Here is a 14,259-nt window from a genome sequence, read left to right on the forward strand (position 1 = left end):
CAGGGTTGTAAGTTCAAGCCCCACGTTGGGTATAGAGACTACTTAAAAATAAAATCTTGGTGCACCTGGGTGTCTCAGTCGGTTAAGTGTCTGACCCCGGCTCAGGTCATGAGATCACAGCTTGCTTCGTGAGTTTGAGCCCCGCATCAGGCTCTCTGCTGTCAGCACAGAGCCCGCTTTGGATCATCTGTCCCCCTTTCCCACTTGTGTGCGTGCTCTCTCTCTCTCAAAATAAATAACTTTGAAAAAAATAAATTCTTATTAAAAATAAGTAAAAGGGGGGGATGGACACATTTACATAGGCTGATACAGATTACATCACATATACAGATACACATTTATATAAACAGACATAGACATAACTGAAACTGTAAGAGTGGTAGCCTCTAGCACAGGAGCAGGAGAGGTCTAAGAGGCAAAAGTGAATAAACGGAATGATCAAATGATCACAGCTAACTTCAACAAAACTGGAGACACGCTGACGGAGACACAACCTCACCTCTGATGTATTTTTGACCAAAATATTTAAGCGAAAGCTAATCATGAGGAAACAATCAGATAAATCCAAATTGAAGGACGTTCTGCAAAATCCATGGCCTGAATTCTTAAAAAAATGCCATGAAAGACACAGAAGGCAGAACAGTCTGCCAGTTTAAAGGAGGCCAAAGAGATATGACAACAAAATGCGATTTGTGCTTTTTGACTGGATGCCAGAAAAAATAAAAACACCTATAATGGGTGTTATTGGGATAACTGGGAAAATTTGAAATATAGGCTGCATATTGGATAAGAGTACTATATATATCAAGATGTTGTTTGTACTGTGATTATGTAAAATGTCACTGTTCTTAGTAGATACCTGCTGAATTATTAGTGGTGAAAAGGACTGGTGTGCACTAACTCAAAACGCTCAGCGAAATAAACACTACATAATTTAGAGTGTGCAAGTAAGCAGGCACACAAAAGGCAAAATGGTGCATTTAGGTGAAAGATTTATAAACAATGAATTCTTCTTGCAACTTTCACACAGATTCAAAATTCTGGCAGTAAATAGTTGGGAAGGAAAAAAGGAAAAAAATATGTGTATATGAGTCCACACTATAAGTAAAAATGCAAATAAAACCTTTTGTAGGCCTTGTGTTCTAACTACAGCTTTGGGCGCATTAATGAAAAAGAAAAACCTGTAAACAATAGCCCAAAAGAAAATAAGAATGTCTTGTAAAGTATGAACGGGGTAAATTATTTTAAATATCTTTGTTTCACAATTTATGCCATAATCAATTACCAACGGACACTTAGGGTACAATGCAAATTTCACATTGCAAGTATACGTAATTAAATCTTTTCACAGCAAAGGAGGTCCGAATTTTTCCATACCTCTAGCAGAAATACACATCTGTACAGTAATGTGTAAAAAAAAAAAAAAAAAAAAAAAGCCCATCCAGGTTGGTTGCAGTTCAGTTACTCATAATCCACAAATCCAAGCATAGGTAAAAATTTTACCGTTACATTTTCTAGGACGACCACTTCATTTCCCAACTTCCCAGTAACACTTTCACCAAAAGGTTGTTTCAAAATCCCTATAAAAATAGTTCCAATAAAAACACTACTGTTTGACCCCAAAAATAAAATAGCCCATCTTTCCTCTCATTTTTCCCTAAACCGATGTCATTAAAGGGCAGAAAGGCACACAGTAACCGCTCACTACCTTACTGCCGAATGTTCAAGAATCCCAGTTTCAGTCCAGCGTGCAACAACAACAAAACCTTCAAAACTTGTTACATAACCTCCACACCAAAATATGCCTGGGAGGTCTGGGGCTGGGGGGGGGGGGGGGTCGCTCTGAGACCCCACCGCCCCCAAGCCCGCCTCGAACCCCCGGGGGCGCCGGCTTCTGACAGCCCAGGGAGGTTCGGGGTCCCCACACGCTGCGCCTTCCCGGCCTGCCGAGTGGACCCACCACCCTGGTGACCAGACCCTGCCCCTTCGTACCCTCCCAACCCCCCGACCCCCGCCGTTCGCCCTCGCGTCCCCGCCCCTCCCCGGCCCCGCTCACTCTTCATCCTGGATGCGGAAGCCGACGACAAGCCCTTGCCGACACTGGGCGGAGAAGAAAGGGGCAGAAAGGGAGGCCCCCTGGCTTCCACTCCTGTGAGTTAGGGTCCCGAACCAGTACCTCCGCGCTGGCTCCTCGACAGAGAGCGTTAGGATCCGGCCGCCATGTTGTATCGCTGTCACCCTAGCAACCATCAGGCCCCGGCCGCCCCGAGGCCGCCTCCCGCGCGTGCGCAAAACACCATCTCCGCATCTGTCGGTCCAAAGTGTACGCGTGCGCAGTGCGGCCCGCCTCCTTAGTCTGGTTGCTAAGCAACCTCCCTCGCCGCTTTTGGTAAGCAATTCTCCGCCTCTGAGTGTAGGCGACCTTCCGGGATCGCTATTCCCAGCCTGCCTAAGAATTTAGCCATGTGATACCTATTGCTGGAACTGGGCTGGGGACGCGCTAAATAACTGTCAGTTGATAACTGTTCCTTGCCGTCTCATCCTGCATTTGATCATCTCCTATCTAGTCTGGAACACAGAGGTTCATTTGTAAGTTTTTCTTTTTAATTCAGCAAGCGTTAATTGAGCCCAGGGTACTGTTGCAGGCTTTGGGACTATAAAGGAGGGCAGTGTGGACAGGGTCCCTGACTTCCTGACACTTATATTGCAGTGTAAAGTTGAAGGAATGAATATGTGAATAAACTCTGTGCACATAGGGTGACTTGATAACCAAAAGGTGACTAGCCCTCCGGAAACTCACAGTGCGCTAAAAATAACAACTGTATGTACCGGTGTAGCGCTTTATGAAGCTCATTGTCATGTATTTGCTTTTTTCATCCCCACAACTACTCCCTTAGGTCAGGTATTCCTATTTTTTCCAATTACTTTTTGAAATTAAAGAAGTAAATCGTGTCCTTTGGGGGGGGGGGAATCAAAATACAGAAATATATCAAGTAAAATTTGAAATAATCCCTTCGAAGCATTTACATCCTTCTCACTCCCCATCCTCCCCAGAATTAACCACTGGCAACAGTTGAGTGGCATCTTTTGGGAATTTCTGTGCATGAATTTGAACAGACTTTCCCCACAATTGAAAATCATGGGTATCCTTCTATAATTTGCTTTTATTTCCCCCACTTAATAAACCGTAGTCATCTTTTAATATTAGGACATGGAGAGCTCCCCTGTGCTTTTTTAACTGATGCATAATATTCCACAGTATGGATATACTCTCATTTTTTAACCATTTCCCTATTTATGTTTCTTATTTTTACTATTACGAACAATACTTCAGAAAATACCCTTGTGTGTATCTTTGAGCACACATATGACTGTTTCTGTTGGGGTTGATAGGTCATAAGGCATCGATAATTTAATTGTGGACTGATGTGAAATAATTCTCCAAAAATACTGTGCCAACACAGAAAGATCTATACCTGAATTCCCTCCCCCCCCCCCCACACACACACACACTTGCATGGACACAGGATGTCTACAAAGATTAAGAAGCCATTCGTCTCTTCTCCTTTGCTACCATTGCTGGAACCGCAGCAGGCGAGCTTTGGCCTGCCGACTGCAACCAAAATGAAGTTCAATCCGTTTGTGACTTCTGACCGGAGCAAGAACCATACCCGGCATCTCAGTGCACCTTCCCACATTCGCAGGAAATTTATGTCTTCCCCTCTTTCCAAAGAGCTGAGACAGAAGTACTACGTTGGATCCATGCCCATCCGGAAGGATGATGAAGTACAGGTTGGGTGAGGACACGACAAAGGTCAGCAAATTGGCAAAGTCGTCCAGGCTTACAGGAAGAAATTCATGTCATCTACACTGAACGAGTACAGCGAGAGAAGGCAAATGGCACGACTGTCCACGTGGGCATCCACCCAGCGAAGTGGTCATCACTAGACTGAAACTGGACAAAGACCCAAAAATACCCTTGAATGCAAAGCCACGTCTCACCAAGTTGGGAAGGAAAGGGGCAAATATAAGGAAGAAACAATCAAAAAGACAGGAACAAAGTAATCTTATATACGACATTGAATAAAAACTGTTATGGGGTGCCTGGGTGGCTCAGTCGGTTAAGCCTCCGACTTTGGCTGAGGTCATGATCTCACAGTTTGTGCGTTCAAGCCCTGCATTGGGCTCTGTGCTGACAGCTCAGAGCCTGGAGCCTGCTTCGGATTCTGTGTCCCCCTGTCTCTCTGCCCCTCCCCAACTCATGCTCTCTCTCTGTCTCTCAAGAATAAATAAACATTAAAAAAAAGTTACAATGGAAAAAAAAAAGCCACTCAGGAAAAGATCAAAACATAACAACGTGCAATTTTTAACTTCTTTATGGTTCCCAATCCTTTTCTGCTGTCCTCCCCTGAGGACGTAATCTCTTCTCCATTGGCTGGCAGCTTTCTCCTCTCTAAGCCACTGCACATGAGCCCCGAATGCTTCCACTGTTGGCCTAGGCCACTTTCACCTGTCCCCTGCCCTCTGGATCCCACCTCAGCAGGGGGCAAACCACCTGCCCGGGTGCACTCTACCCTCAATATTCTCTTCCTCCCCGTCCCGCAAGACACCTCAGTTTCCTGCACACCCCTCCTCCTTTTTCTACCCACCTTACCTTTTGCCGGTTCCAGCCTCCTTCCAGCCCTAGGCTGACCAAGTCTCTACAGGTGCCTGTCATTTATAAGATAAATCCACATTTCTCACCCCATACACAATCTCCCCCCACCTGAAATCTTCAGGCCCACACCTTTGCCCATCCTATCTTCCTTTCACGTCTTTGGGCCTGAATTCATTTTGGTTTAGAAAGTTATTTCTTCTTCCTCAAATAACGTTTTAAATATACTTGACATATATTTAATTAACAAAATTATAATTTACATTAATATATTATTATTAGTCCCGTCTTTCAAACACTGCTGCAGTGATCAACCCTGTAAATACATAATTTCCTATATGTCCATGCGTACCCAGAGGAGAAATTCCTAAAGTGGAGCTTTGGAGTCAAGGGCATCTACTCTGAAATCTTTAACTTCTTTTTAAAAAGCTGAGTCAAGTTCACATGACATCGAATTAACCACTTTAAAGTGTGACATTTAGTACATTCACGGTGTTGTGCAACCATCACCTCTATCTAGTTCGGAAATAGCCTCATCACCCCAGAAGGAAGCCCTGCTCCCATTAAGCAGCCACATGATGCTAAGTGAAAGAAGCCACACACTAAAAGCCACGTGTGTATTGTATGATTCCATTTATCGGAAATGTCCAGAATAGGCAAATCCCGTAGAGACAGAAAGTAGATTAGTGGTTGCCCAAGGGCTGGGGGAGGGAGAGGAGGAGAACTGCTCATGGAGACAGGGTTTCTTTCTGTTGTGATGACAATGTTCTGGAATTCGATTGTGGTGATGGTTGCACAACTTTGTAATAATTACTGAATTGTACATATTAAATGGTTAAGAATGATAGGTGGGGGCACCTGGGTGCTTCGGTCAGTTGAGCATCGGACTCTTGATCTCAGGTCAGCTCGTGATCTCACGGTTTGTGGGGCTGAGCCTCACCTTGGGCTCTGTGTTGTCGAGGGGATTCTCGATTCTGCTTGGGATTCTCTGTGTCTGCCCCTCCCCTGCTCATGCTCTCTCTGTCTCTCTCAAATAAATACACTTTAAAAAAAGAATGATATGTGAATTTTATCTCAAAATAAATTGAAAAAACCACAAAGGGTGCTTATTGCTGGTGCTGCTGTTAATGGTGCTATCTTTGTTAGCTCTGAAAACCCACATCTAATTCCTGTAGACCACTGGGATTTGATCTCTCCCTGTCTCCTTGTGGCCTTTCCCTTTATCTTGGGACTTTGTCACATTTATCTTTCTGTCTCTTTCATACACTTCTTTTTTTTCTTTTTAATGTTTATTTTTTTCAGAGAGAGAACGTGCAAGCAGGGGAGGGGCAGAGAGAGGGAGGCACAGAATCCGAAGCAGGCTCCAGACTTTGAGCTGTCAGCACAGAACCCGACCAAGGGCTTGAACCCACAGCCTGGGAGATCATGACCTGAGCCAAAGGCAGACACTTAACCAGCTGAGCCGCCCAGGCGCCCCTCTTTTCATATGCTTCTTCTGCCCCTTAGATTCTAAGCTCCTTGGGCCGCCCACCTTTTATCTTCCTTGCAGGCAAAGGATGTTACTGGATAGTCACTGAGTTCCTGTTAAATAGATGAACAGGTGAATGCATTTTGGCAGGTGAGCCCCAGCCCTATTGTTTCTGATTGCCATGGCTGTGGGACCTTCTGCTCATTTTCATCATGGACAAGTGGCTCTGGGTAGTGACACTGTAAAGACCAGTGTGCTTACCCAGGCAAGCAGGGGCGGCTGGACTTCAACCCTCACCAGCTGGTCCAGCCCACCACCCTGGTATGCGGCCTGCACCTGGTGTGTGAACGCCCGGGAGAGGAGGGAAAGGGCCTCCAGAATGAAAGATCAAAGGATACAAATGGGGTACCTTAGCAGGAAGTTTACAGAAGGGGGACTTGTGAAAGGTTTTGCCTAGAGCAGTGGTTCTTAAGCTTTAGCGGCACCCAAAATCACCTGCCTTCAGGTGATTGTGATTTGTTGAACCCAGGTTGCCACGCCCCATTCCCAAAATTTCTCGCCTGTAATTCTGGGGTGGGGCTCAATACTTTGCATCTCTAACAGGATCCCAGGTGATGCTGCTGCTGCATCAGTGACCATATTTTGAGAACCACTGGCCTAGATAATTCCTCGCTCTTTTTAAATTCTAAACAGACTAGGAAACGCTACTTCGAAAAAAGCAATTGCTGTGGACCCATGTCTCCCTATTGAAACATTCTCAAACACCACACCTGGGCGTCAGTCTTCTTGGTTTATGTCTGTGTGGCCTGGTCGCCTGCTTCCCCGGACCACTCGTGCCCTAAATGACAAGGAGAAGAATTGACCGCTAAGAAACAATGGGTCACGAGCCCTTCACCTGTCCAGCACACAGAGACAGCAGCCAGGCTCTACGACATACTCAAAGGATGCTTGCAAAATGGAACCACCCTGTACCTTAGAGCTCCACCTTGGAAACTGCTCGAACACTACCTAATGACAGCCACTGGAGCTTTTTGGTTCATTCTAAAACTGTTCCTTGCACAGTTCCGCCCGTATCCCAGAATTAGCTTTTCCCTATTTTCCAATGTCAAGAGATTCAGCCATGAGGCCGTGTTTAAAAGTTATGTGTCCTGGGGCGCCTGGGGGGCTCAGTCGGTTAAGCGTCCGACTATGGCTCAGGTCATGATCTCCCGGTTTGTGGGTTTGAGCCCCACATCAGGCTCTGTGCTGACAGCTCAGAGCCTGGAGCCTGCTTCGGATTCTGTGTCTCCCTCTCTCTGCCACCCCCCCCCCCACCCGGTGTCTCTCTCTCTCTCTCTCTTTCTTTCTCTCTCAAAAATAAACATTAAGAATTAAAATTTTTTTTAATAAAAGATATGTGTTCTTCTGCTGAGCATCTTAATAAGTGTTCCAACCAGGAAATAGGCAGAAGTTAGAAAAATTAGAGATGACGGAAATTTCAAATGTGTTAACACTGGTAAGGTGGGCAGATGCAAATCCACCTGAAAATATTAGAAATTAGATTCATTTTAGAAAATAATAAATATATCTCAGAGGAAACGAAGCTAACAGGGATATGAAATAAAGAGCACAAGAATATTGGCCACTCAAATTAACATGAAGAATGGTAACTAACCAAGCACCATAAATAAGGTCACGGTGTCATGTGTGATGTGAACACAAAAATAGATAAACTTCCGACTCAGAGAGTCTATGCACATCTCTGAGAAGAAGGCATTTGGAACAACAGATATCTTATAAAGCTTAAGAAGAGGTTTCCTAAGAGGAGAACAGAAAGAATTAAAATTCAGCCCTTAAAGTCATAGAGAGGAAAATCACACCAGGGAACCCCAGTCCAATCACTGGACCACCGTTTTCTCATTTCTGTAGCATGGGGTTAAAAGTACCCACTCCAAAGGGCGGTTGTGCAGATGAAGTCAGATGTCTGTGACACTATACAATACTGCTTGATTTTTGCCCACATGCTCAGTAAAGGTTGACTAATCAAAAGGCATCATCCACTGTCACCTGCTGTTACTCCTTCCTTTCTGACAAGGGCGAGCCTGATTTTCAATGATTGTTGAACATCCAGGACAAATTAACCGTTGATGGGGGGAGGAATTAAGCAGGTAGCCTGATAAGGTTGTAGAAACCCATGTGGCCTGTTGGTGGAGACCCAGGGAGGCCTTTGCCAAAGTCACCCACTCGCCAGTGGCCATCCTGGGCTCAGACCCAAATCTGTAACTCCCAACCCCCTGTGCTTCTACAGCTCCCTTGCATCTAAAAGAGACCTTTTTTAAAGCTTTGCAATTAATGTACATGCTTTAAGAAAGGACATTTTTAAAAAGTCTCTGGAACCAACTGATTTGTTGTAGCAAATTAGAAGCAACATCTGAAAAATCCTTATGTTTGTCTATTTTTCCTTTGTGTTGTCTAACAGTTTTGACATAGTACATATTGTACAATGAAGCATTTTATTCCTGCCTCCCCACCCTGCCCCTGCTTGCTTTCTTTCTTTTTTTTCCAGAATTGATTGGCAAGAATTCAGCTTCAACATTCAAAGTGTTTTGCTCTGTCCTTGTCTGTGTGCTCCAGGGCTCCAAGTCAAAATAAAAAATATAAAAAGAAGGTTGGAAGACAGTTCAAGGAAATTGTTCAGGAAATAGACAATAGACCTAGGCCTGGACCAAAGAAAAGAGAAGAAAGTTAGAGATTCAACCCCGAAGTTTTGACCTCTGAAGAATGATGTTCCAGAAAAAGGTAAGAGGAGATTATCAAATCTCCCTTGGAAACATTCTTCCTCTGAAATGTTGCCAAGAATGGAAGGGCATGGGGCACCTGGGTGTCTCAGTCGGTTGGGCAGCCGACTTCATCACCTGGTGCTGGTCATGTATGAGTCTGCATTTTCCTAACTCAAAGAATGAAAACTAGGACCTGTTTGTCTTGCAGGAACTCTAAGATGGAGTCCGAATTGGCAGGAGAAATCGAGGAGTCCGCACACACCCGGGGTAGGAGGCGCGCTGGCGGCCGGGTGCTCAGCGGACGCCTAGGTCTCGGGTGCCCCCTAGCGTCTGCGTTCAGTCACTGCGTCTCCCCCACCGTGGGCACGCCGGCTCCCTCTGCCCCGGGGGATTGGAGCGCGCCCACTCAGGAAACGAGCCCTCGATTCTGCCCGGCTTGTGTCAGGGCTAGACCTCTAAGGGATGATCTGTCAACTTCGACAAACCTGGATCGACCATCTACTATGTGCCAGTCACTTCTAGGTGCTGCAGGTGCAAAATACAAGTGGCTGCCCTCCTGCAGTCACGAAATTAAGAAAGCTCCGGACGAAATATGAAGCAGGAAAAAGCAGGGAATTCTGAATGCGGGTTGCGATTTTAAATAGGGGGGTCAGGGAAGCCTCGCTGAATATGTGACATTTACGCATAGACATGAGGACACGAGGGAGAGAGCCCTGGCAGTGTCTGGGGGAAGAGGGTTCAGGAAGAGGGAACAGAAGTGTAGAAGCCCCAGGGCAGGAGCATGGCCTGGTGAGCAAGATCCAGGAAGGAGGGTGATGGGGCTGTGTCAGGGGGCACCGGGAAGGGCAGCAGGTTAGGTCGGGGTCTTTCGGATGGGTGTTATTCTGCGTGTGGGGTTGCCACGTAGGCACAGGATGGGCAGTTAAAGGCGAACTTAAGGTGTTTATGTAGATAAACAACTACATATCGTCTGGGACATACACTAAATTATTTAGGGCTGCTAAATCTGGCAGCCCTAGCAGGGCTGGGCCAGGAGGGGAGGGTTTGAACAGAGAAAGTACTTGGTCTGATATGTTTTAAAATGTGATTTTGCAATTAGCTCATTCATTCATCTGACTCCTATTTATTATTATTATTATTTAAGTATAATCTACCCCCCATGCAGGGCTCAAACTCATGACCCCAAGATCAAGAGTCACATGCCCTCCTAACTGAGCCAGCCAGGCGCCCCTGACTCCTATTTATTACACTCCTATTATTTCAGAGAGCGTGCTAGGCGCGGGACATTCAGCGACAAGCAAAATGGACAGGGTTGCCGACACTTCACTTTGCCCAGAGCGCTCTACCTGTTTGGGCCTATACTTGCCCATCCTTGACCTTCAGAATGCAGTCAAGTTTCCCAGGCTTCAAAACCCTGCCCCAAACTTCCACCCCTGGCACTGTTTACTTGCCTACACTCAGCGCGATGCCTAAGTGTCTCCACCCATACTAACTTAGCACCTGTCTTTGCTAAACTGTGGGCTTGGTGAGGACAGGATCAGGTCTGCTTGGCTTACAGCTGATTCCCTGTGGTTAGGGCACTGCCAGGCTTAATGAGTAGGTGTTGACTAAACCTGACTCAACACCTCCTTTTAATAACATCTGTTCTGTTAAGATCAGCTAGACTGGGCTTCTGCTGGTTGCAACAAGGGACGTTGATGATAATCTGCCTTTTTTTTTTGAGTAATCAGACCAGAGGGACCATGTGAAAAGCTGGGGCTCCCTTCTCCTACTCCCAGAGCACAGGAGGTCAGGGACTCAGAGACCAAAAAGCCCCCCGGGGGACAGTATCTTTTCAGACACTAACCCTTTGGAGTGGGTACTACCCGTTGCCCACCCAGCAACTGCTTCATGATTTAATCATGTGCTAGTTAACAAGAGAGGGCAAAATGAAGACATTTGCCAGACATCAAAAAAAGGGCGGGTGGTGTGTGTGGGGGGAAACAATGGCTTATCCACCTAAGGAAACATTTAAAAAATGACATTTGCAATTGCTTAGGGGTATGATAATGATAGAATATTAAGTACAAAAAAGTAAGATAAAAGATCATATTCTTTTTTAACAAGGTCGAACTGAATGCCAAATATATATTTTTAAATAAGCCTGTGCAGTGAAAAAGGATTGTCAGGAAAGATACCAACCAACGCTGCCTTGTTTTGGGGCGGTGGGGGATTCGGTGGTTCTTTTGTTCTCTATCTGGTTTTCTGCATTCTCTAAGCTTTATTTAGCCACACCAAAGCTCTTGATACACGAAGTTTCCACGCCGGAAGGATTCTCGAGATACATAAAAAAAGCATTGAGTTGCAATGTTTGAAAATCCTACTGCTGAGCCAAGCATCCCATGTATAATTTGCATTCCCCCGTGAAAACCTTCGATTCGTGGTGAGGAGCCACTTTATTCTCTTTAAAGAGGCTCTGTGTTTTCTTCTGGCCAATAGGGATGACAGCGGGAATGACGACAGTTGCAGAGAGAATTGAAGGCTCGAAGTTCGCCGGCGGCCCCGCGCAGGCGTAGAAACCTCATAGACTTGACGGAGGCGTCCGAACGTCAAGTGGCCGGTTAGCTCAGTTGGTTAGAGCGTGGTGCTAATAACGCCAAGGTCGCGGGTTCGATCCCCGTACGGGCCACAAAAAGAAGCTTTTTCTCCGACCCCTCTCTTTTTACTTCATTTTATTTATTGTTATTATTATTTTTTGTTTGTTTAAACATGCCTTTCCAGGGCTGTGAGCGGCGAGCCGCAGAATCGTTCTGGACTCGGCCCCGAAGTTGGCGCAGGCAGCCACTGGGGAGAAAGGGGCAGGATCCCGCGCAAGTTCGTCCCTCCAAGTCCCCTCCCGCTGTGCGCACCAGCAGCTGTCCTTGGTGTGTTTGTTTGTTTGTTTGTTTGTTTTTTAGGATGCTCTCAGATGCCGCTGCCAGTTGCTTCCTAATGCAGAGCTTCTGAGGACTGTCGGTGGAGTCCCCGATTTTCATGGAGTTCTTAGAATTGAAAATCCGGGTCTGGACTTAATTCATTCCACAAATGCTTAGGGAGCGCCTTCCTACTGCAGGCCCTTCGCGATTCTAGAAGCAGAACAGAAGACACAAACCCCAACCCCCATGGAGACAATGACCAGCCAACACCTGTCATGTCTTTAGTGAGACACAGTTGTGGAAGCATCTGGAAACCTTCTCTTGCTACTTTCTTCCTTTTCAGAGAGATCTTAGGCTCCATATTTTTTTCCTCTTGGTTCTGCCATTTGCAGCCAGAAGGCAACTGGGTGAATTTCTCACTCGTGGTTCAAGTCTCCGCAAGTATTCAGGCATGTGTGGTTTAACACAAAAGCCAGTTATTTTAGGGCCAATGCCATCTTATATCAGGGTCTAGTAGGAGCTCTAGCCATGTTTGAAAAGTATCCAATGAGAACATCTGCTGAACATTCACTCTTTTTCTCTCATATGTGTTAAGCTCTGGTATAACTCAGTAACAGCCCAAGTCCGTAGACCAGAGTCATAAAGCCCTTGGCACGCGCTCAGTGTGTAGTGAAAGCACTCATTAAATGCCAGCGATGGGACCCTTGTTCTTCCAAAGAGGAAGGAGAACCCGGGGCTCTTGACACTGAGTATAGACCGTTTGGAAGTCACACCTTGGATATCTGTGTTGGGTACCTTGTTAGATGCAGGGACCTGGCAGAAGAGGAGCCAGCTGAGATTGCTGTCCTCAGAGCAGCACACTGTCCCAACAAGGCTGGAAGGGGTCCAGGATACACCTGTGTGGCATAAAAATGATTTTGAGCAGGAGGCATTTGAACTGAAAAGTCTTACCTGCCTAAAAGTAGAGCCTTCCCAAAAAATTCAAAAGGATTCATTTGTGATAAATTCCCTTCCCTGGGACCGATCAGGAGAGGTGGACTCTTGTCACAGGAGAGAAGTTGGAATCACACCCATACAGGCATTGTCACAAAGCTGTCATATCTCCCATCTACTCTGGTAAGGGTCCATTTATCTTTCTTAAAAGGCATTTATTTTTCCACGAGTGCCCTTCCCCCGCTTCTCTTCTCCTATTAAGATGGTATACAGGTCCCACGTCTAACTTTCTCTATGAGTCACATTTTTATGTGAATTCTGTAGGTACATTAATAAAAATGCACGATTAAATTTTGTCTTTTCTTTTGTTAATCCGTCTTTTGTCACCTTAATTCACAGGCCCCTAAGGACTGAACCTAAGAGCATAGAAGAAAAATCTCCTCTCCCCAAACAGGCTCAAAAACATGATGAAATGGAGTGAGTACTCTGTTCTAAATGAAGAGGGCAGTTCTCGGCTTAGGGGTCAGAGAGGACCTTTCTGACATCTGAGGATGTGAGAATGAGAAGGTCTTATTTCAAAGTTAAAGAAAGAAGGATTAAGGAATTGAAACAAATTCCACAAATTTGATCTCCCCTCTGGCCACTCCTTAGTGAGGCTATTAATGAATTGTTAGAACACTGTTGGGAGCTTAGTGAATCCAGCGTGAGTATTGACTATGATGATGATGACCGCGTGGAGAGAAAAATGATCAGAAAGTCTACCAGAACCTTCGCGGACATCAGCCTGGCTCCCCAGGCTCCCCGCTTTTATGGGCATCAAGGCACTCATCATATTATACCGTAAACGCCAGTTTCCTCCTCCTCCTGCTGCTGCCTGGACTGTATACAGAGGGCAGGACGGTCCAAAGGCAAGCACGGTGACTTACCCAGCAGATGCTTAATAACTGTTGACCAATGGCCCTACTGTCCTCTCTGGGGAGGGGAGCTGAGAAACACACATACACGAGCAGCTACAAAACTGGATGGGAAGGATGCACAGAGCCAGTAGAGTGAAGAGGAGGGGGAATGGAAAGGTTGGGCTGAAGAAGAGGGAGTGGTAGAGCTATGATGGATGGGACTGAAGTGTGGGGGGTGGGGAGGTCCTTCCTTCCTTCCTTCCTTCCTTCCTTCCTTCCTTCCTTCCTTCGGTCACATTCATCCATGCATCATTCATTCCCTGATCTGAGCTGGCGCTTGTGCTGAGCACTGTGTAATACATCATCTTGGCCCTTAAGGTGCATCCAGTATGGGTGGATGTATCGACCTGGGAATAATTTAGGGCGCACATTTGTTAAAAATGCGCACTTCAGGGGCGCCTGGCTGGCTCAGGTGGTGGAGCTGCGACTCTTGATCTCAGGGCCGTGAGGTCAAGCCCTAGGTTGGGTGTGGAGCCTACTTAAAAAAATAAAATACGGGCGCTTGGGTGGCTCAGTCGTTATCCGCTCAGGTCACGATCTCAGGATTCAGGAGATTGAGCCCTGCCTCTGGTTCTTCACGCTGACGGCCCAGAAC

At 46.1% G+C, this 14,259-nt stretch overlaps 1 protein-coding gene, 1 long non-coding RNA gene, 1 other non-coding gene and 1 pseudogene across 8 annotated transcripts in view; 3 read left to right on the forward strand and 1 right to left on the reverse strand.

The window, feature by feature from the left end:
- MOK (MOK protein kinase) overlaps positions 1 to 2,221 on the reverse strand; it is a 60,576-nt gene extending 58,355 nt beyond the window's left edge. The window contains exon 1 of one of the 3 annotated variants that reach the window (XM_042990593.1): positions 2,057 to 2,221. In XM_042990593.1, the coding sequence (XP_042846527.1) occupies positions 2,057 to 2,063 (7 nt within the window). In that variant the 5' untranslated portion in view covers positions 2,064 to 2,221. Of the gene's footprint in view, positions 1 to 1,708; positions 1,756 to 2,056 lie in introns of those variants that run through there. The other 2 variants (XM_042990595.1, XM_042990596.1) reach the window with 2 other exon arrangements.
- Positions 2,222 to 2,246: 25 nt separating this feature from the next.
- LOC122239714 lies at positions 2,247 to 14,098 on the forward strand. 4 transcript variants are annotated; one of them, XR_006219111.1, is made up of 5 exons: positions 2,247 to 2,589; positions 8,736 to 8,900; positions 11,360 to 11,480; positions 11,642 to 11,784; positions 13,108 to 14,098. It is a non-coding gene; the product is annotated as an uncharacterized LOC122239714 (long non-coding RNA). The 4 variants fall into 4 exon arrangements; XR_006219109.1 differs by lacking the exon at positions 13,108 to 14,098 and having other exon boundaries at positions 8,668 to 8,900; positions 11,642 to 13,059; XR_006219110.1 differs by lacking the exon at positions 13,108 to 14,098 and having other exon boundaries at positions 11,360 to 11,528; positions 11,642 to 13,059.
- LOC107180822 lies at positions 3,581 to 4,089 on the forward strand (annotated as a pseudogene).
- TRNAI-AAU lies at positions 11,476 to 11,549 on the forward strand. Its single transcript has one exon. It is a non-coding gene; the product is annotated as a tRNA-Ile (tRNA).
- Positions 14,099 to 14,259: the final 161 nt, after the last annotated feature.

Source organism: Panthera tigris, chromosome B3, assembly GCF_018350195.1.
Source record: "Panthera tigris isolate Pti1 chromosome B3, P.tigris_Pti1_mat1.1, whole genome shotgun sequence".
NCBI lineage: Eukaryota > Metazoa > Chordata > Mammalia > Carnivora > Felidae > Panthera > Panthera tigris.